This window comes from Carettochelys insculpta, chromosome 1 (assembly GCF_033958435.1).
Source record: "Carettochelys insculpta isolate YL-2023 chromosome 1, ASM3395843v1, whole genome shotgun sequence".
NCBI lineage: Eukaryota > Metazoa > Chordata > Testudines > Carettochelyidae > Carettochelys > Carettochelys insculpta.
In genome coordinates, this window is record NC_134137.1 from 322,299,351 (window position 1) to 322,321,015 (window position 21,665).

General features: G+C 45.1%; 1 protein-coding gene across 6 annotated transcripts in view; it reads right to left on the reverse strand.

The window, feature by feature from the left end:
• Positions 1 to 21,665, reverse strand: part of TMEM117 (transmembrane protein 117) — a 375,771-nt gene that overhangs the window by 338,488 nt on the left and 15,618 nt on the right. Inside the window, exon 3 of one of the 6 annotated variants that reach the window (XM_075014212.1) lies at positions 11,616 to 11,702. The exons of the other annotated variants lie outside the window; for them this stretch is intronic. Coding sequence (XP_074870313.1) covers positions 11,616 to 11,634 — 19 coding nt within the window. The 5' untranslated portion in view covers positions 11,635 to 11,702. The remainder of the gene's footprint in view (positions 1 to 11,615; positions 11,703 to 21,665) is intronic. 6 annotated transcript variants of the gene reach the window in all.

Here is a 21,665-nt window from a genome sequence, read left to right on the forward strand (position 1 = left end):
GCAGCAGCTAGAATCCAGAAGAGACTGACCTTGCCTAGCCACCAGGGAAAGTTTTCCTTCCTTGACCAGGACTGGTGAGCATGGCCCTGTGTGCTCAGCATGTATATGTTGCTTGCTTGGTAATGGTCAATAAATAGAGAGTAAGAATATTACTGTGTAAGGCTTTTTCAGTGATAAAAGATCATGTAAACCCCCAGGAAGTTACACCCTGAGCCCTAGGAACTGGGTAAGGGTGAATATTTACATTAACAGGGTTACGTCTTGAGCCCTAGGAACTGGGTATAAGTATATGTGCCTCTAGAGCGTAGGAGAGACAGAATTTTTATGCAGGTAACAGCATAACAGTATAGGCCAAAAGCAACCAGCTACACTCAGCTTAGCCCACTGACAGGGATGGAGGGAGAAGGAGAGAGGGGGCCAAGCGGACACCTGCCCCAGGGCCTGGCATTTGAAAGGCACCAGGAGGTTCCAGCTGTTGCTGCTAGAGCAGAAACAGCAGTGGCCAGAGCCCTGGGCCCTTTAACTCGCCACTGGAACCCTAGTCACCATGCACTGGTGGCACTGAAGGGCTGCTGGGGACAAGCTAGCCCTGAGCCCTGCCCCTTCTGCCTGATACCATGCCCCTTCGGGGGCCTGGAACCATCCCCTTCCCTGCCTTGCCCACCACCTGACAAAGTCTGTCAGACACCCTATTCTGAGCCTCCAAGCAAGCAAGCAAGCAAGCAGGAGAGGCAATGAGACTCCAAAGTGCATCCAGGGCACAGTGCTCCAGGCCATAAACACCTCCCCACTGCTGCTTCTGGGGTGCTCCGTCATAGGCTCCACTTTGTTCAGGGCTGAGCCCAAAGGCAAAAATCTAGCCCTGAGAGTACGTCTGTACATCTGCATAGAGGTGTGGCTCCCAGTTCAGATAACCATACAAAGTGCCACCAGCCCCTGAAAATAACAGTGAAGCCACGGCGGCAAGGGCAAGGCCAGAGGCTGAGGTTACCTGACAGTACAAAACCCTACCTCAGTTTCATTACTACGATGAAAATTCCTTCCCTCTTCTACTATCCTGACTTAGCCATGCTCCATCTCTGTAGCACTCGGCAGTGTTTAGTCACCTATGCTTGACAAGCTTTCTGCAAGATTCTCTCTCCTGTTGATAAATGCGATTTTCAGATAAAAGCATTTTCTTGAAAATGTATTGACTCAACTATGCAGAGCTAATGCTAATGTTGTCATGATTAAAATTAATGTTTCCCCACAAAACAAGTGTTTAAAGGCACGGAGACATCTGTTTATATTTACCTAGCCATATTTTCATTTGGAAACACATGGTCCTAAAATGGTTTATTAGAATAGTCTGCATTTCAGTTTGACATATACAAATAAAATGGAATAAATTTATTTCATTTTTCTGCAACAAGAGGACAATAAACGAATAATTAAGAGGCAGAGTCAACATTTTCACTGATTACAATACATGCTGCAATACTGTGTTCTCCTAGGTTACTGTTTGCATTAATTTTGTGCATATGGTGCCTAATAAAATGCCCAGATGTTCTTAGTAAGTTAGTACACTAATAATTCATTAGCCCACGAAACAATCTGCATTATGTGGGTCTCAACACGTTGTTCACCACATCCAAATTCTCAGATAGGTACTACACTAGAAACCTGGATAGCTGAAGATAGACAAGATGCAAATTTTGCAGACTCCTTAAAGATTTGAATATTTCTGGACATGAGGGACTGTTTCGAAAAGTAGAGGACCAGCTCCATCAGTTTTTATTGTTGAGCCAGAGCATACTTCAGGAGAAGCAAGAATTAAAGTGCTACAATGGAAATCTTTCAGCTGAAGGGTAAATCATGCCCTGCATCTTAAAGCTTCTATATGAAAAAGCATCTTTAAACCTACACGAACATTTTGCTTTGCAATGCTATGGTCTCATTGATAAGCTGCCTTGAACTGAAACTTTTTTAAAAAAGTAAGTTACACTTCTTTAATACCAGTAACTAAGTTTTCCTAGAAATTGTTTTCATTTTGATCTACAGAAATATAGTCAGAAAAGGTTATTCTTCCTGTTAAAAGCCCCCAGATAACACTTGTATTTGGCAAGCAGCCACAGGTATCTACAAAGATAGATGATTAAAAAAATAAGTAAATTACCAAATGGACTGGCATCCCCAAACAACTGTTCTTAATGGAATTTCTGATGTATTAGTAAAACAAAAAGTGTCAGGGTCAGAGCTTCAGCAGGAAATTATCATCACTTCCCTGGAGTCAGGTAGCAATTCTAATCCACACCAGCCGAAGAGCTAGCTCTCAGTCATTACAGTATACTGCTGAAATGTGTTTGATTGTATACCATGAGAGTATTCAGGCTCTATGAAAATGTTGGAATGGAGCAGAGATTTGTATGCCCAGCCCAGGGTGAGGGTGTGGCAAAATCATGAGTACCCTTTCCTATCAATGGATGTAACAGTTACAGCCCAAACATGTCAGGTGCATGCTGTTTGGGAGGCACGAGATCCTCATAAATGTTGGTCTTCAACCTCTTCCGTAGCCACTTGCCAGCCCAGCCTATACAGGCACAGGGACACTTTCTGCAACTGGTAGGGGTGAGCTTGCTTCTGCACCTGCTTTGGCACAGGATTACCAGGTGTCTAGTTCCCTACCTGGCTCCCCACAGTTGCTGGAAGCAACAGCATGTCTGTCTGGTTCCTAGGCTGAGGGACAGCCAGGGAGCATTCACGCACAGGCTCCCTCTCTGCAGCACCCAGTGGCTAAGAAAGGCAGCCAATAGGAGCTGAGGGTGTGGCACCTGCAGGTGAAGGCAGCATGCACCTCACAGCTGCCTGGTCAAAGTGCCGAGGGATACATCACCAATTCCAGGGAGTCCCTGGAGGTAACTGACACCCTTATCACACCACCTGCACCCTTTCCCCCACACCCAACTCCCTGCCCCAACACTGAGCACCCCCCTTCACCCAAACTCTCTCACAGAGCTCACATCCTGCACCCAGCCACCATGCCCCAGCTCAGAACCTCCTCCAAAACCCAAACTTTCTTCCAGGGCCCACACCCCAAACCCTGCCTCACCTTGAGGTCTCTTCCCACATCCAAACTCCATTTCGGTGCCTGCACCTCACACTCCCTCCCATACCTCTGCCCCAGCTCTGAGCCTCTTCCCACACCCAAACTCCTTCTCAAAACTTGCACGCTGCTGCTCTTCTTGTACCCACAGAACTTCCAGGGTACTTCTTCACAGGAATAAAAGGCCTAAGGCACAGCTGTGGGTGGCCCAAGTCAACTGATTCCTGTTCATGGGGCTTGGAGCTAAAAAATGCCTTTTTGGCCTTCTGGTGTAGGCTACAGCTTGAGCACTCAGACCCTTCTCCCTTCTAAGATCCCAGAGCTCAGGTTCAAGACCAAGCCTAATAAGTGTCTAAATAGCAGTTTTGTATTCCCATAGCCTGAGCTAGAGTCAGCTGACTCAGATCAGCCACATCCACTGTGTAGATGTACCTCCCAGTACACAATAATAGTGCGTACCCAATGCGTTAGTGCATGGCAAAATGAGTGTGCTGTAGATTCAAACAGACTGCCATCTAGACAAGCCCCCCATGCCACTGCCTGAGTTATGGTGAGCAGACAAGTTTAATTCTCAATGCCTTTGCTTTGATCAATTTAAGGTGGACCTGTAATGTCCTTTTAAATGCAAATGTTGTATTTATTGCTGTCAGTATTCCATCAGGCAGACACAACACCGGTGAATCAATTCAGAAGAAAACTGTGAAAATAGATATTGATTTCTTACAATGCCTTAGAACAATTCACAGTAAAGAACTAAATGAAAAAATCTGCTTTCAGCAGGTGCAAGAGCAACTGTGTTTCTTGCTGAAGTGAAGACTGTTGAACTCAGAAAATGGGATTATATTCCATCTTATAAAATGTCCAGTGAAAGATACTTTAGTTAACAAAGTTCTCCTTTCTTTAGCTAATTTCCAACATACACAAAACTAGGTTAGTTAAAAGGCACTAAGGGATTGTGTGGTGGGATGCTTCTACTGTCTTCCCCTTTTGAAAAGTTTTGAAATTTCAAAGGAACCCAATTTTTGTTCACTGTTGGAGCTACAACATATTTAAAATTCTTCTGCAGTTTTCTGTTCTCCCAAATTAATGCAAGGTCCTTCTTCATTCTGTTTCTCAGCACAAATTGTTTCAGAACCCCAACCAAGACAGCAATTAGTAAGTGAGCTTTTTCCCAGTACCTCACAGAAAAAGCTCTTAGCTAGAGTCTAGATTCTTCACATTTCAGCCTTGAAAAAAAGGTAGCTCCAGTACAGATTTTGGTGTTGTTATGGTCATATTGGTCTCATGATATTAGACAGAAAAGATGGATGAGGTGATATCTAAAGAAGAGGTCTGTGTAAGATCTAAAGCTTGTCATTCTCACCAACAGAAGATGGTCCAATTAGAAGTATTACACTCATTCCTTGCTATATGAGCACAACTGGTTCCCAAATTTCTGCTCCTCCAGGGTCCAAACCCCACCTCACCTTGAGGTCTCCTCCCACACCCAAACTCCATTTCAGCACCTGCACCTCACACTCCCTCCCATAGCTCTGAGCCCCTTCCCACACCTTACACACTGCTCCCCTTCTTGTACCCACAGAACTTCAATGGTACTTCTTCACAGGCAAAAACTCGTTAAGAGTGACACTAAATTCCCATTAAGATACATGTAGACGTCTCCAATTCATTCCAAGTGCTTGTAACTTGACATAAACCAGATGAGTTTAGGTACTTTTCTGATGTATTTGAATAGTTTGGCACCAGAGATAGGATGCAGTGTATGTATGTAGAGCAGGGATTCCCAACCTATGGGTCCCATTAGATTTGTTAAAGGTTGCCAGCTGGGCAGTTCCCAGCTGCATGTGGCTGTTAAAGAAGCCATTTGTAGTTTCTTAATACTGCTGCCTCAGGCAGATATCTATCAAAAGAGAGAGCTGCTGGAGATGGCAGCTATCACTAAAGATAGCAATTAGCTTATGTCTAGGTGCTGAAACCTTAACACTTGAGTTAATTGGTTTTAACAACTATTACCTGCTGGGAGCACGAGGGGTGGGGGAGCCACCCAGCCTAACAGCCCCAGTGAAGAGGCTATGGGAGGAGGAGTGTCTAAGGCTGGGGCCGTATAAGGATGCAGTGGGGGGAGGGTCTCAGGATGGCAGAAGTTTGGAATAGTTGGTAGGGTGTAAAGCTGGGGGCAGTTTGGGGCTACTGGGGGCTGTAAGCTTGGGGGCAGTGTGGGAGTCTAAGGCTGAGGGCAGTGTGAGGCTGCTGAGGGGCTCTATGGCTGGGAGTGGTTTGGGGCTGCTGGGGGGTTTAAGGCTGGGGCAGCTTGGGACCTTGTGGGCGGGGGGGGGGTGTTAAAACCTGGCCAAGGGTGAGGTCTGTGGGGTGAGTGGGGGACTAATACAGTAAACCCTTGAGTTACCCAGGAGCTGTTCCTGCAATCCCTGAATAATTCAAATTTTCCTGCAAGGGGAGGGGAGACCACCAGGGCTGGTCAGTTTCCTGGTTCCCAGAGTGGCAGGAGCTGGGAACAAGGGGCAGGCTTGTTCCAGTCTCCCCATGGCTTGCAGGACCTGGAAACTAATCGGCTCATGGCTGGTCAGTTTCATGTTCCTACCAGTGCAGGGGAGGGAACCAGGCTAAGAGCCTTCTTCTCTTTCCCCAGCTGCTGGGCTGTCAGACAGCTGCATGTCTGAGGGAAGGGAGGGAGAAGACTCCAGCCATGGGGCTGCAGGTCTCCCCACCCCCTCAACCAGGGACCTCACAGCTGCCTCATAAGCAGGGGAAGTTCACTTGTTTAGTTAACAAAAGTAGGTATGTATGTCCCTCATTTTAGTGACTCAGAGGTAAAGTACTTGTTAAACGACAGATGAGTGTACTTCATCCACATTCCTTGTTTTGCTATCAAAACAAAAAGCAGTCAAGTAGCACTTTAAAGCCTAGCAAAATAGTTTATTAGGTGAGCTTTCGTGGGACAGAGTGGGTCTGGCCCACAAAAGCTCACCTAATAAACTATTTTGCTAGGCTTTAAAGTGCTACTTGACTGCTTTTTGTTTTGATAGTGTATAGACTAGCACAGCTCCCTCTGTTACTTTGGACATGTAGCTGAACTAGCAAAACAAGTAATGCCAACATTAACCTATGGAGGGCAGTGCTGCAATTTCTTTGTCTGAATACTAATTTAACATTACTGTGATACAGAGGTTATCCAATTAAATGTTCTATTCATTGAACAGAGTCATTCTGCTCTTTGGTAGTTTCTTATAAACTGATCATGAGTTGTGAATTTTTATTTAGAACTCTTTGACAAATACTTTTTACAAATGTATTTGAGTCTTTGGGTTTTCCCAAACTGTTCTCCACACTGACAGGAAACATACTGGCTCACATTCCCTTCATCCTGAACTGGCTTCTTCATGCCAGTTGGACAGTACAAAGAACTAGAGTCTGGACATAATTATCTCAGAGAAGGAAGCGCTCAGCTGGCATAAAGCCAGGTACCTAGTGCCTATGTCTAATGTCCCTCCCTCAATCTGCTACAGAAGGCATATCAGAGATAGGGGTTGGGCTTTCAGAAACAGAAAAGGGACTCAATACAGCTGTGCTCTCTCAGTTTTCACACAAGGCCTTGGGGAACCTTAGCATAAAAATACAGACAAATCTTTAACTTCCTTTACACTCCAGTGTAAAAGAACAATGATGAAAAAGATTTTAGTAGCAAATTTAAAGGTAGAGAAAACGAAGCCAGTACTTATATGTCTACTAAAAATAAAATCTGTCTTCTATATGCTTTTGCAGATGCTTAATCTTTGCTTCAGATTAATTCTGGTGATAGCAAAATTCTGGAGGCAAAGAACATAAAGCCCTAATCCTAGCTCACTCAAGTCTTACCCTCTAACTAAGGCTGCATCTGCACTAAACCTCCCTTTCAGAAAGGGCATGTAAATGCAGCACACTGAAAATGCAAATAAAGCATGGATTTAAATATCTTGCACCTCATTTGCATATTCCCATGGGATCTCACTTCCAAAAGAGGCTGCTTTCAAAACACAAAGAGCTGCGTACAAACAGTTAATTTGTTTTGGGAAGAAGGATGCTTTCAAAACTGGGATTTCCTTTAGAAGGAACTCCATCTGCACAGCTGCTTGTGTTTCAGACGCAGCCCCTTTCAGAAGCAAGATCCTGTGGGAGTATGCAAATGAGGCACAAGATATTTAAATCAATGCCTCATTTGCATTTTATCAGCTGCATTTGCATGCCCTTCTGAAAAGGAGAGGTAGTGTAGACACAGCCATAGTGATGGACTAGTGACTGAACTGAGCACATAAACAGATGGATAATGAGCCAAAAAGATTACGCATGATCCCTATTTCTATCTTCCTCTGCTCTATTTTTCATTTACAAGTTCCAGCTCACTGAGGTCCAATCTGATGAGTTCAATCAACATTTGTTCATGCTTGACATTAGTTAGGAACTAAGTGATCCCCTGTCTTTTGTCTAACTTTGCTTGACTTCCCACATAATCATTGGCTTTTATCATCCATAACAAACACAAAGGCTGTGTCAATTCATGGCCAAAATTTTAAAAGGGCCATGCTAATGGCCAAATCGGAGAATACTAATGAGGCGCTGAAATGAATATTCAGTGCCTTATTAGCATGCTGCCAGCCACGGCAATGATTACGTGCAGCTCGTCTACATGGGGACCTTTTCGAAAGGACCCCACAAACATCGAAATCCCCTTATTCCTATCAGCTGATAGGAGCCAGTACATTTCCTACCAGCTGATAGGAATAAGGGGATTTTGACATTTGCGGGGTCCTTTTGGAAAAGGCCCTGCGTAGACGAGCAGCATGTGATTGAAACATGGCACTTTCTAAGTGTGCAGCTGGCAGCATGCTAACGAGGCACTGAATATTCAGTGCCTCATTAGTATTCTCTGATTTGGCCATTAGGATGGCCCTTTCGAAATTTTGGCCACGTGTAGACACAACCAAAGTTTTTTGTGCTTTGCCATCGAAAAGAAAACATGCTGCAGCTGAACACTACAGTATTATGCTTCTTTGGCTGAGTGCCTGTTTATCATGTTTGGGACACTAGCACTCAAACACCTCAATTAATTTGGGGAAATTCTGGTGCCTGTGTCATACAGGAATTCAAACTAAAATGATCACAGTCATGCTTCCTGGCCCTGGAATTCATGAATTCCTTTATAGTTTATCTGGCTACATTTTCACTTAATGCCTTTGGGTTTTGTGATGTTCTTAACTAATTTCCAATGTGCCCTATGGCAATAACATCTGAGCAGCCCAAACATTGTCCTACATTCCTTGATGTACCTTTCAAGAAAACAAAAAAGCAGTCAAGTAGCACCTTAAAGACTAACAAAATAATTTATTAGGTGAGCTTTTGTGGGACAGACCCACTTCTTCAGATCACAGCCATTCTGGTATGGCTATGGTCTGAAGAAGTGGGTCTGTCCCACAAAAGCTCACCTAATAAATTATTTTGTTAGTCTTTAAGGTGCTACTTGACTGCTTTTTTGTTTTGATAATATATAGACTAGCACGGCTCCCTCTCTGTTACTTTCAGGAAAATGACTATACTCAGAGACCGCTGCTGCGCCAAGGTCAATACTACCCAATACGAGGGACTTCACGCAGCAACAACATGGCACTTGAGGCAGGTCCCAGAGTGATCATTTAAACCAGTTTCCCCCACCTATGTCCTATTGAAAGTAGCGTAACACCTTGCAAGTGACCAGGCAGTTCTGCTTGTTAGTCACAGAGTAAAATGGATGCAACTAATTAACCAAGTCCCCAAGCCAGCGGCTTGACTTGCTGCACACGTGCACATTACTGATGTGAAGTCTCAAAATCAGGGCCTTGTGGTTAGCAGACAATAGGCCTAACAAAGGAACCTTAACTAGGAGCTGTGCTGAGTTTCTTACATATACAGTAACCCCTTGATTTTATGGGCCCTGATTTAGCAGACTTCAGAAACAACGGATGTCTGCCATACCCCTGATGTTCCAAAGCCCACTTATCAGGAGCCGTAAAATCCTCAATCCCCTTTCCCTGCCAAAAAATAGCAAAAGGATTTACTGGCTGCTGGAGCTGCTGCTCCCTGGACAGTCGCCACCACCAGAGCTGCCATGTGTGCCTCCCACCAGAGGTTAGGCCCGTACTTGGGACAGATGGCACTTGCGTATGCCCCCACCCCTGGTGGGAGGAGCATGTGGCAGCTCCAGTGGCGGTGGCATCTCCTGTGGCCATGCGGCGGGCTCTGGAAGCTGCAGCTGCATGGCACTGGGCCACAGGCAGCTGCTTGGCACAGGGGCAGCTGCTTGGCACAGGGCCAGCTCCAACCGTGTGGCATGGAGCCACCTCCAGCTGTGAGCAGCACCAGGCTCCAGCTCCTCCAGCAGCAGGTGAGTAGCAAGCTTTTTTTTTTTTTTTTTTTTTTTGAGGGGGTTGAGGATAGAATGGGGCTGAGGGAGCCGGGCAGGGGTGAGTCTCAGTAAACTCTTTGATTTAACAGACATTCAGGTTTAACCAGCCCCCCCTTTCCCCACTATTAGTCCATTAAATTGAGGGTTTACTGTACCATGCCATCCCTATTCATAGGCCAAGAGGCAGTGCAGACAGCAAAAATATCAGCTATTTCCATAAATGTTTAATGAATCCACACTAGAAAATACAGGAATATTTGTATAGGCATCCAGTGGTTTGGGGTATATGTCAGACCTGAACTGATGCCCCTTAAAGATTTTTTAAAAGTTTCCTTTGGGGAAAAATGTGTAGTTCTAGACTTTGATATCGAAGGACTGCAACAGAGCAACTTGCCCTTTAAATAATAAAGGCCAGAGGCCAGACAACCCTACTTACTTAGTAGGGACATCTCCTCAGGGACCAGTGGACTCACCCACAGAGCAACAGGAAGGTGCCATGAAGAGTGAAGGGATGCTTTACTTCCCAGCTCACCAACGTCTTTAACTTTGTGACAATGGAGACTGACTGCTCAGGCCCAGACCCCACAGTCACATAGCCAAAGGCCTCAATGAAATGAGAAATAACCCTGTAGTTTCCTGCTGCTCTATATAGGAGAATGATGTAAACTGTAGGCCTACTTAGTCCCAGTCTACTATAGTAACTAGCATATAGTCATACGGAATATAGTAACGTAAATTCCATCTGTCAGAGGTGTGCAACACCCACACCCCCAAGAGAGACAGGTGTGCCAAGCTAGCCCCCACTGTTGGCAGCACTGGGGCAGCAGAAGAGTTCTTTACTCTCGGGAAGATAAATATCTGCCCTCCCCAACATCAGCATAGGTCAGGGGGTTGGGGAACCTCTGGCCCATGGGCTGCATGCAGTTCTTCATAGTGAGCTGCTGGCAGGCCATGAGGTAGTTTATTTACCTGAACATCCACAGCATGGAGCCCCACAACCAGCAGGGCCAGCAGCTGTCATTAGCCCAGGGCAAGATGGGAAGGGAGCCAGCTCCATGCCCAAGAATGAGCAGGGCCAAGGGCAGAAAGTATGGGGCATAGGGCATTCAGCTCTCGGCGCTGTCCAGACTGCGGTGCTGGCACTTACCTCCTCACAGCCACGCAGCAGTGCTGCCACAGCACTTCAAAGGGGCCTGGAGCTCCAGGCACCACTGCCAAGAAACACTGGCCCCGGAGACAACTGCCCCCCTGCCCCGCCCCACCTCACCCTGTCAGCAGGCCTGTCTGCTGCTCCCAGTGGCCATGGTTCACCATTCCAGGCCAATTAGAGCTGTGAGAAGAGACGCGTGCTGGCCCACTGCTAACCCTGATGAACATGTGCAGCTGATGTGCCAGATGTTCCCCACCCCGGCATAGGTAGTATCTTCACTGAAGTGCTGCAATGACACAGCTAAACCACTAGAGCATTTTTAGACAAGCCCTTTGTAACTTGAATGTATTGGTCCCAGGCCCCAGGTCTTTAATTCCTTAGAACAATGACAGTTAAGTCTTCCTCTTTCTGGCTCTCTGCAAAAATGTCCCTGCAGATAATGTTTGTCCAAAAAGTTCATATTTATACTGAACAAATACATAGGAGCCCAAGTCTCCAAGAGACTCTCAAAAATTCGAGCAAGGAGTTCCCACCAAAGTACATAATCCCACTCAGAATAGGAAGCTTCAGTCACCTTAATCGATCACACTAAAGGTCCCCAGCATCTTACCTACATATGCATCTCCACCAAGGTTATCAGCTTCAGAATGTTGTCAAAGATGTAGTATTTTGTATGTGTACAAACGGATGTACAAATTCATATTCAGATGTAAACAATAAAAACCTTTTTATTTAAAGGCCTCTGTAGGAAAAATGGCTTTGTAAGCAGGTTTATTTTTGCAGTGTGTTGCCTACAAAATAAACTAGCTCAAGAAAATTACTGTGTTCAGGAAGTTAATTTATCCCCTGGGAGAGGGAGCAATTTGTGTTAGTTAACCGTGACACATTGGACCAAATAAGACACAATTTTATAGGCTCTAAAGGAAGTTTTTGAAGCCACAACTCACCATAACCAGAGAGCTGCATGATGTGGGGCCAGGTACACAATGAAGCTAAGGTGATACACACCAGCTGAAGATCTGGCCCTCAAAAATCTAACACAAGAAAAAACATGAGGTTAATCATGGTTTTTATAAGGAAATACTGGACTCCTTTTAGGAAGAAGGGAGAAATGACAAACATTCAGTTTTGGGTAAGATTTTCATAGAGGTAGATCCAAGTTTTGCATAGGCTCTTGCGCCTACTTTTGTGAAGCGGTGTGAGCATATATTTGTATATGCAAACTGGGTACATGAATGCCTAAACATCTATTTGCATCTAGAGAGCCCTGTTTTACATGAACCATTGTGGAAAACACAGACACGGGTAAAGATGTGCAAGTGTGAATTCAAACACATACCCAAATTTCAGGGCTAAGTTAATGAATACTTTCCACTTAAAATGTAATTGGTATTAAAATTTTGATATAATTTAGTGATGTGCTCACAGCATAGACTTATTTTGGTAGAATAAAATAAGCAGAAGGCATCATGTTTCAGCATGTTTGCTTCTATACCTTACAAAGAACGATGATGGATAAGCACTCTGTGCAAAAGCCCAAACATAGAGCTGGCTGAGAAACAGAATTTTCTATCCATGAAAATTTCAAAGTTTATGGAATTTATTTTTTTTTGTACCAAATCAGGACAAGCTAAAAACCTCAAACTCTGCAATATTTTGTTTTGGAAACACCAAAAGGTTCCCACAGCAGGCAATGTTGGGGATTTTCAAAACATTACATGCCTTCCACACCCACAGCAGCTTGTCTGATGGGTTATTTGGTTTCACCATCTCCCAATCTCTCCCTGCCATGACCTGCTGAGTTGGCCAAACTCCAAGCTCCTCACCCAGCAAGCTGGATAGATTGGTCATCTACCCATCTGCTAGGTATTTCCCCCAGGAAGCTGAGGAGCCCAGAAGGCCTGGTAGTCTGACAGCTCACTTCCCACTAGGCAGGGAGCCAGCCTAGTGACTGGGAAATCTTCCACCCCTTTCAAAAAGGATGCTGCAGCTGGTCTGTATTCAACAGTCAAATACTAGGACACTGGTACTCTTCTGAACTGATGTGGGAAAGAAAAAAAGTTACCCAATAGAGACACACTAGAATGGCTGCCTCTACATTATTATTTTAGTGGTTTTGCAATTCTTTGGTACCTTCACTGGAATGGTAATTCGGACAATACACTGGAAATCTACTGACTCCTCTCACCTCCATCTGCTCCTAATTTTTTGGTTTGTTTCAATATCAAAAGCTAAGTTGCATTTTTGTTTAATTTGGTGGTCTTCGGAAGAAAATTGCTGCAAAACTGTCAAATGGGATCAACAGGCAAGATGAGTGATATATCTTTTACTGGACCATATTCATTGGTGGGTGTCAGAGGATGGTTTATTCAGAACCCTTTTCCCTCCTACCACAGGGCAGTGTACGCTAGTGGCCAGAGTCAATACCAAAACCCTCTCTGCAAGGCAATGTGGCCTAGTGGCCAGTCTATATAGCAAAGCCCCGCCCCCCAGCCCCCCCCGCTCCCCGGGCAAACCCCTGGATCTGGGTTTGGGAAGAGGCGCTGCCAGCAGTGGGTAGCCCACCACTATCAAGGCAGGGACTACAACTGAAACATGCCAAGTCACTGGGGAGCTTTCCCCTCCCTGGGCTACTTCCTACTTGCCTTCCCAGCCATCCTCTGCAGCATTCTTCTCCAACTTGGGAGATTCACCAGTCCTCCACAGCTGAATAGCCTCTGTGGTCTGGTCTGTGGTCAGCTCCTTCTCTGGAGCTCCACAGGCATCTCCTTCCCTGGTGGTGACCAGCTCAGACTGACTAGCTACACAGGCCTTTATAGCAGGCCGGCAGCTAGTGCATGCCCAGCAAGTCCATAGCAGCAGGGCCTGCTTGGCCAGGTGAGCAACATTACCCTGCTCCTGTTCAGTGCAGGCATGATACACCATGTCACAGTGAAAGAAGATTAGTTTTTGAGCTACATAGAGCTCTTCCTCAGCTTTGGGTTCCTCCCACCAACAGAAGGTGGTCCAGTAAAAGATGCTACCTTACTGACCTACTTCTACTATCATGGGAATGACATGGCTAAGACACTGCAAGCAAATGCAATCATTTACATTCTCTCAACAAATCAGGGTTTTGTTTCCCCAGGATTTTACAGAATTATTCATTTACTAATAATACAAATACTAAAAGGAAACAAAATCATTACTATTCTAGTTTTTCTCCATTGAATTTAAATGATACACTTCAGCTTACATATTTCAAAGAACAGAACTGTATCATTTTGCCAACTGTAATTTTCGGCAAGTCCCACTAGAAGGTGCTCCTCCATTGGAAGAGGATTATTCTGTTCTCCCAACTTACTATAAACTTTACCTCTCTTTATGTAATAACATGATGCACCATTTATATTTAATAACCACACTGATCACCGACTTTGTTAAACCAAAGGCATAACACACTGAACTTACAAATGGTCACTGTTAGGAACTCCAATGTACCATGTGCAGTGTTAGAGACCAGATACCAGTGACAGACCCTTAGCTGAGATAAATATGCTAAAGTCAATGGAGCTTTGGCAATTTACACCAGTTGAGTATCTGAGCCCTGTGTCTTCAGGAGAGGGCTAGAGCACGCCCTCTTACCTAAAACGTTCCTCCCTTTATTGAGTTCCCCCTTCAACATATCCTGGTCTTCATTGATGCCTGGAGGACCAATAACTCTGCAAGTTCAACCAAACTCCACACTTTCTTTTTATATAGTTTTAAACTGTTCTTACTTAATATAAAGAATTCAAAAAATAAAACACAAATCATTTAGCACTATTTGCATTGCAACCTTCTGAAAGCTCAACTCTAATAATCCTTTCACTCTGTGTTGTATATTGGTGTTTTCTTGCTACTAAGTTTTATTTCACTTCCCTTTTCTTGTAATTTTGGCTTTCCCTTTTCCTCCTGTCCCTTTACCATTCTCTTCTCTTCATCTCTGCACTGCCCTTTGGCTTTATTTCATTTGTACCACTTTGAGTTTCTTTTTACATTCTCCAACTCTGGGTTCCCCATGATGTCTGGTTCACACTTTTCTTCATCAAATTGAGCATCCTCTTCCACTTCATAAGGTCTGTCACCTGCACGTCTACATCTCTATAGCTTTCACTATAGCCATGACATCTGTCATCCCTCAGTCTGTGAATCAGCAGTTTATTTTGCATGCCTTCTGCCACAATCTTCAGAGAACTAGGCATCGTTCAAGTCACAGTAGCACCAATATTTTGTGAGAAGCCTAATTTGAATCCAGTCAGTGAATTAATTTGTTCACATCTGCAATACACTCCAGGACTGAACTAGTTTGTGGGACTGGCGCTGATTTGTTAAATTTGCTGATAAAACCAGCACAGGTTTATGGTTACAATTGCTACTGAAATGCTCCTTAGGAAAAAAAGGGGCAACAAGAGAATCAGAAGTTCATGTTGATGAGTATGGATCTGCAGCTGCATAGCCATGTCCGTCAGTCATATCTCACTCTATGGCTCTTTTTCACTCTCATTACTGTCATGATCAGCAACTGCTGCTCTGTTGCCAGGTCTGCCACAGAAACTCTCTCCTTCTGGGACATTTTGTCATCATTCTCAGCACTGCTGCAATCAAACTGAGAGCTCCATACGCATCCCTGCTGTGGTCTCCTCTTTCCTTTCTTTCAGGTCTTACTCTCAACGCTTTTACAAAAATTCCATTTTTGCCGACCAAAGATTTTTGCCATTGCCTTCACACCCTAACCGCTACTTTTGCTCTAAAGGGAGGAGGGACAGCTCAGTGGTTTGAGCATTGGCCTGCTAAACCCATGGTTGTGAGCTCAATCCTGGAGGGAGGGACTGAGGCAAATAGATGTCAGGGATGGTGGTTGGCCCTGCCAAGAAGGCAGGAGACTGGACTAGATCACCTCCAGAGGTCCCTTCCAGTTCTAGAAAATGTGTATCTCCAATTATTTTTTTTTAATTTTTTTCTTTTCTCTACAGTGAACCCTCAATGTGCACAGTTTCCACTTGCACATAACTCACATTAATGCGAGTTACATGCAACTCAAAATCCCACTCCCCCGCAGCCCTGGCTCAACCACCTGACCCCCCCCCACCCAGCCCACATGGCCCCAGTTCAACCCCCTCCCCCCCCCGTGAGCCTCTTGCTCACCACCCCCCGTACATGACTCCAGCTCACACACACACACCCCGCCCAGTGTGGTCCCAGTTCAAATCCCCCTCGCACAGCCCTGATTCAAACACCCCAGCCCCAGTTCACCCCCATCCCATGTGGCTTTGGCTCAACCGCCCCGCACGGCCCCAGTTCAACCCCAGCCCCCACAGCTCCAGCTCACACACCCCCACACAGCTCTGGCTGAACCCCCCAAAGGGCCACATGGCCCCAGCTCACCTCTGCACCCCCTCTGAAGCCCTAACCCACCCCAGGCTTAACGCCCCTTCCCCACTCCCACAGGCCCAACACACTGCCAGGTTTAACCCTCCCCAACTGCACCCCCAACCCAGGACTTACCTTTCAAAAGGAGCTCCAGGTGCTCCTGCTGCTTCCCTGGCTGCAGAACGTGTGTTCCACCAGGAAAAAAGCCTCCCCTCAACTTAAACGAAGTTTAAGTTATGTGGGGGTGAGTGAGAACACAATCCTCGCATAATTCGAGGGACTACTGTACTTTTACTCTACTGGATTGTTGTAGAATTCCCACATGCTACATAAGTATCTCTCTATGTTCTTCTTTCCTTGCGTTTACCATTTATTTGTTGTTACTGCCTTGGGATAGCTCAGGTTTCTCAGTGCAGTAAGCGAGTTTTTTTGTTTGTTTGTCTTTTATGTTTTGGGGTTTTTTTTTACTCATTCATACTAATTCTATTGATTTTCAGTGAGGCCTGACTTTTGCAGCATATCATCTGCCTTTCCCCCATGATCAGGGATTGGCAACCTGTGGCTCCAGAGCCGCATGCAGCTCTTTAAGGAGTCCCTTGTGCCTCTGGACGCTGACTCCTCTTGCGGTTCCCTGCCCTGCTACAGGCGAAATAATGGAACTAAATTGAATTGGTTTAATGGCTGGCAGGATGGTGAAAGGGATCCAGCCATTAAACGAAGTCAGTTTAGTTCCATTATTTCACCCATGGCAGGACAGGAAACCACCTGCACTGCAGATGGGGGAAGTGAGCCAGAGAGCTGGGAAAGGGGTGACCAAGTCTGCCCCTGCTGGAGACAAGCAGCTCTGCTGAGGAGGCGGTGTGGGGGGGGAGGTGGCAGTTGTGGAGGGGCAGCTCATTGGCTGAGGCAGGTTAATCCTTGGGATGTGAGGGGCGGATTTGGGAGCTGAGGCAGGTAAGCCCTAGAGATGGGGGTGGGTTCAGGACTGAGAAGGGTTAAGTCTGAGGATGGGGATGGTTTGGGGCTGAGAGGAGTTAAACCCGGGAATGGGGTGGGGGTGTGGTTTGAGGCTGAGGGGAGTTAAGCCTGGGGATGAGGAGCGGGTTTGCGGAATGTGGGGTAGAGCTTGGGGATGGGTGGCGGAATTTGGGGGCCGAGGCAGGTAAAGCCTGGAGGAGGGGGTAACAACTTTCTAACTGGCACAAATCATTGTGTGCACACTGTTCTTAAAATAGCTGTGACAAAAAGTACGGTTGATGTTCTTTATTAAGGACAGTCTTGTACTCACAGGCACTGCGGCTCTTGAAGGATTGATTTTGTAACCGAATTTGAAAAAAATGGCTCTTCTCGCTATTTTAGTTTCAGACCCCTGCCTATGATGGACATGGGGAAATGCCATTCCTAACTCTTTACATGTCCTGATTCCACTTGGAAACTATTCACAATGGTGTATTCATTTTAGCTATGCTCATTCAGCCGCAAAATTAAGGCATGGTGGAGCAGCAGGGTGGAGAATCATAGGAGCCACTAGCTTCATTATCCTTCTACTTCTCCATGCTCTTTATTTGTCTTTTGTCCATTTTAGGGCAAGGTGCTTTCTCACTCTGTGTCCCTGCGGGGATGGCCCCTCTCTGCTCGTGGAGCACCTGGCTGTAGTTCCAGTGCAGTTCATTCTTTTGTATTCTGACTGCCCTTTTCCTTGTCTCTAATCTCATCTTCTCTGGACTGGAGCTTGTTACAGCCTTATCTATTCTCTCTCTGGGGGTAGCATTTGACACTGTGTACAGTGAGCAAGGAGGCTACCATGTAAGTATAAATGAACATCCAAGTGCCGAAGTACAGAATGACCTCCCACTTGGAATGGAGGTCCTTCATTTTGTGAATTTCCTCTTGTAATATCTCTTGTTCACTTCACTACAGATGAGAGCCACCTCAGCTGGCATAAGTTGGAGCTGCTCCAGAAGTGGATCCTACATATATAACTTATCATAGCAGTAAAATATGTGTATATATTAATCCACATTTAAGTTGTAAATCTATGGAAGCAGAAGGGCTACCACTAGATAGTTAATATTACCCAAATATGAGTCTGTGCTTGATACTTCTTTAATGAGCATAGTGTAAGAAAATAACTAGCCCATAAAAGAATAATTGAATTGAAGCACATATTTGTGTGCTATTACTGAATAGGGATGTTTTCCTAAACTGCAGCCAGATAAAATGCATACTTTAAGTAAAAATTCACAGTTAATAATAGTCAGATACAATCTGGTCGGTTAAATTCACATAGCCAGGTATCTTGGTCCCAAAATGTGACCTGTTTTTAAAAAATACTTAATTCTTCTATACAACCACACTGATTTGAAGATTGGTTTGAGGCAGCAGGCTGGGGAGGTGGAGGGTTGGGGGGGTTTTGGGTTTTTTTCCTGATCATTTGTCCACAGGCAGCTAGAATGTCTTGTCAAATAACCAGATTTCAGGCTTTGATCTTAATGTCTCAAGTAAATTAAAATGCAATGCTGCTGTGATTGTCTGAAGATCTGTTTTTTTTAAGATGACTGTGCCATGATTTGTCACTTTTATTGAATGTCTGCCTTCTCCTTGGTTTATAGGGTTAATTTTCAGTTTTAATATAAATAAAATGTGTTTTTGTTTACACTAAGTATATAAAGTCAGTGCTCCAGGATATGCCCTGCCTATCTCTTGGTTACCAAGCGAGCTGCAACCTAAAAAGCTTTAAAATGGCTGCTGATATGAGAGATCATGTCATTGCAGCTTCGGTCAGTAGGAGCTCCCTACCTGGATGCCACTCAATTCAAAAGAGAGGAAGCCTTCAGCAAAGGCACCTGCAGCTTTTCCATTAACAGCCACTTTGCTCTGAAACACGTCTCAGCTTTTACACCCATAACAAGAACATCTGTTTTCTCTGTTGGGGAGGGAAGGGGTTAGCAGAGACGGATCCTTGTGAGAGCATGAGGATGCTTGTGGGTACTTTTTACTAGAGACTGATTTTTGCTGGAAGTGGGGAAGGGGTCTTAAAAAAAAGATTGGTGTTAACAGCTAGCTTTACTCTTTGTCTCCCTAACCTTTGTTAAATATATCTACCAATTTTGCCACTATATTTGTAAATCAAAAAACCAAGAATCTGCACCTCACAAGCTAGTAATGTACTTCAATTCAAACCAGTTCCACACTTAATCTGAAGCTTTAGAAGACACTGATTTCTAAGTACTCCATTTGACTAGAATGAGAGGTTGCATTTGTGTGGAAGTGAAGGCAAAAGGGACACATGCTGCCAGTGATATATGTGGGTGGGATAATGTGAAAGGTGAAATGGCAGTAGTAAGTTGCAGTGGTTAGGTGAGTGAGGACTTAGCTTCGTATTTCCTGGATTTTGCTCTGCTTATGTAGATCAGTGACTTTAGCTGATTTTCAAACAAGTTTTTATCTGGTAGAGGTAAATAAAGTTGTGTCAGCTTTTGTATTTTAAATCTGCTTTCACACATTTGACAATGAGCCATAAAAATAACCAAGTAGTACTGCATTGTACTTCTGTAATTCTCATTCAAGGATTTCAAGTCCTTTACAAATGACAAAGTCTGATTCTTGGTTGCATAGGTGTAAATGACTCCTCAAAATGAAGTTTTCTTATAGTTGGGCCATTATACTACTGCTGTTATCTGTGGTATCCAAGCAGTGGAACACCAAACCCATCTGGTAATCAAACCTCTCAATCCTCCTAAAAAAATTAGAGAATCATAGGGTTGGAAGAGACCTCAGGAGGTCAGTGAGTCCACCCCACTGCTGGGTTGCTTGTGCTTTTAACTAAATCATCCCAGGCAGGGTTTGTTAAGCTACACTTAAAAACCTTTAGGGATGCAGATTCCACACCTCTCTAGGTAACACACTCCAGTGAAATAGTTTTTCCCTAATATCCAACCTACACCTCCCCTTCTGTAATTTCAGACCATTGCTGCAACAATTCTGTAACTTCAGAACATTGTTCTGCCATCCATCACCATTGAGAACAGCCTCTCTCCATCCTCTTTAAAGGCCCCTTCAGGTAATTAAAGGCTGTTATCAAATCTCCACCACGCACACACACTTTTCTCTTCTTTAGACTAAATAAACCCAAATCCCTTGGCCTCTCCTCATAAACACGGATTCCAACCGCCTAATCATTTTTTCTCACCCTTCACTGGACTCTCTCTAATGTGTCCACATCCTCTCTGTAATGGGGGGGGCACACAAAATTGGACACAATACTCCAGATATGGCCTCACTAGTGCTGAATAAAGGGAAATAACCACCTCCATATATCTACTGGCATTGCTCCTACTAATGAACCCCAATATGCTACTAGCCTTCTTGATTCATATATAGGTCCCAAGTCCTTTTTTGAAGAACTGATACTTAGACAGTTGGTCCCCAGCCTGTAGCAGTGTTTTGGATTCTTCCATGCCAAGTGCAGGACTCTACACTTGTCCTTGTTCAACCTCAGATTTTGTTTGGTCCAATCCCCCAACTTATCTAGGTCACTCTGGACCCTATCCCTACCCTACAATGTATCTACCTCTCCCCCAGCTTAGTATCATCCGTGAACTTGCTGAGGTTGCAATCCATCACCTCATCCAGGTCATTAATAAAGAGGTTGACTAAACCTAGCCCCAGATCCAACCCTTGGGGCACTCCTATTAACAGTGACCACAAACCAGACATTTAGCCATTTACCACTACCTGTTTAGCCCCATGATGTAGTCCCTTTATACAATCCCTACTTCTTTAGCTTGACGGCAAGAATACTGTGGGAGACCATCTCAAAGACTTTGACAAAGTCCAGCTATATCATGTCCACCATCTTCTCCATATTCACAGAGCCATTTTCCTCATCATAGAAGGCAAACAGGTTGGTCAAGCATGACTTGCCCTTGGTGAATCCATGCTGACTATTCCTGATCAGTTTCCCCTCCTCCAAGTGCTTCAAAATGAATTTCTTGAATATCTTTTTCTGGGGAATGTGATGAAGCTGACCAGTCTGTAGTTCCCTGGATTCTCCTTGTTGCCTGTTTTAAAGATGGACACTACATTTGCCCTATAAAAGGTAGGTAAGGAATACACAGAGGAATTCACTCTACTTAACATTACAATGCAGCTTTCTCTGGAGCAGGCCCAGGGCTGGTATAGGCTGGCTGGCCAGCATGGCGGGGGCTGCTTAAGCCAGCCTGGCACTGGAGTCAGCTTCCTAGCTAGTATAGCTGGGGCTGCTAGGGTGGGCTGGTATGGGGTCAGCCAGATGGACTTCTGCAGCCAGGCCGAGGCTCAGGTAAGTCAGCTGTCTGCAGCCAGGCCAGGGCTGAAGCAGCTTGGGTTGGCCCAAGGGTGGAGTCACATGTCTGAGGCCAGACCAGAGATTGGGACAGTCAGCTGGTGGGAGTTGTTTGGCTGGCTGAAGCCTGTCCAGGGCTGGAGCAGCTTGGGCTGACCCAGTACTGGGACAGGCTGGCCAGCTGGAGCAGCTTTGACTGGCTGGGGTTGGATGGCTGAGGCTGAGCCATGGCTCAGGTCAGTTGGCCAGCTGGGGATGGGATGGGTCTCCTCCAGTGGTG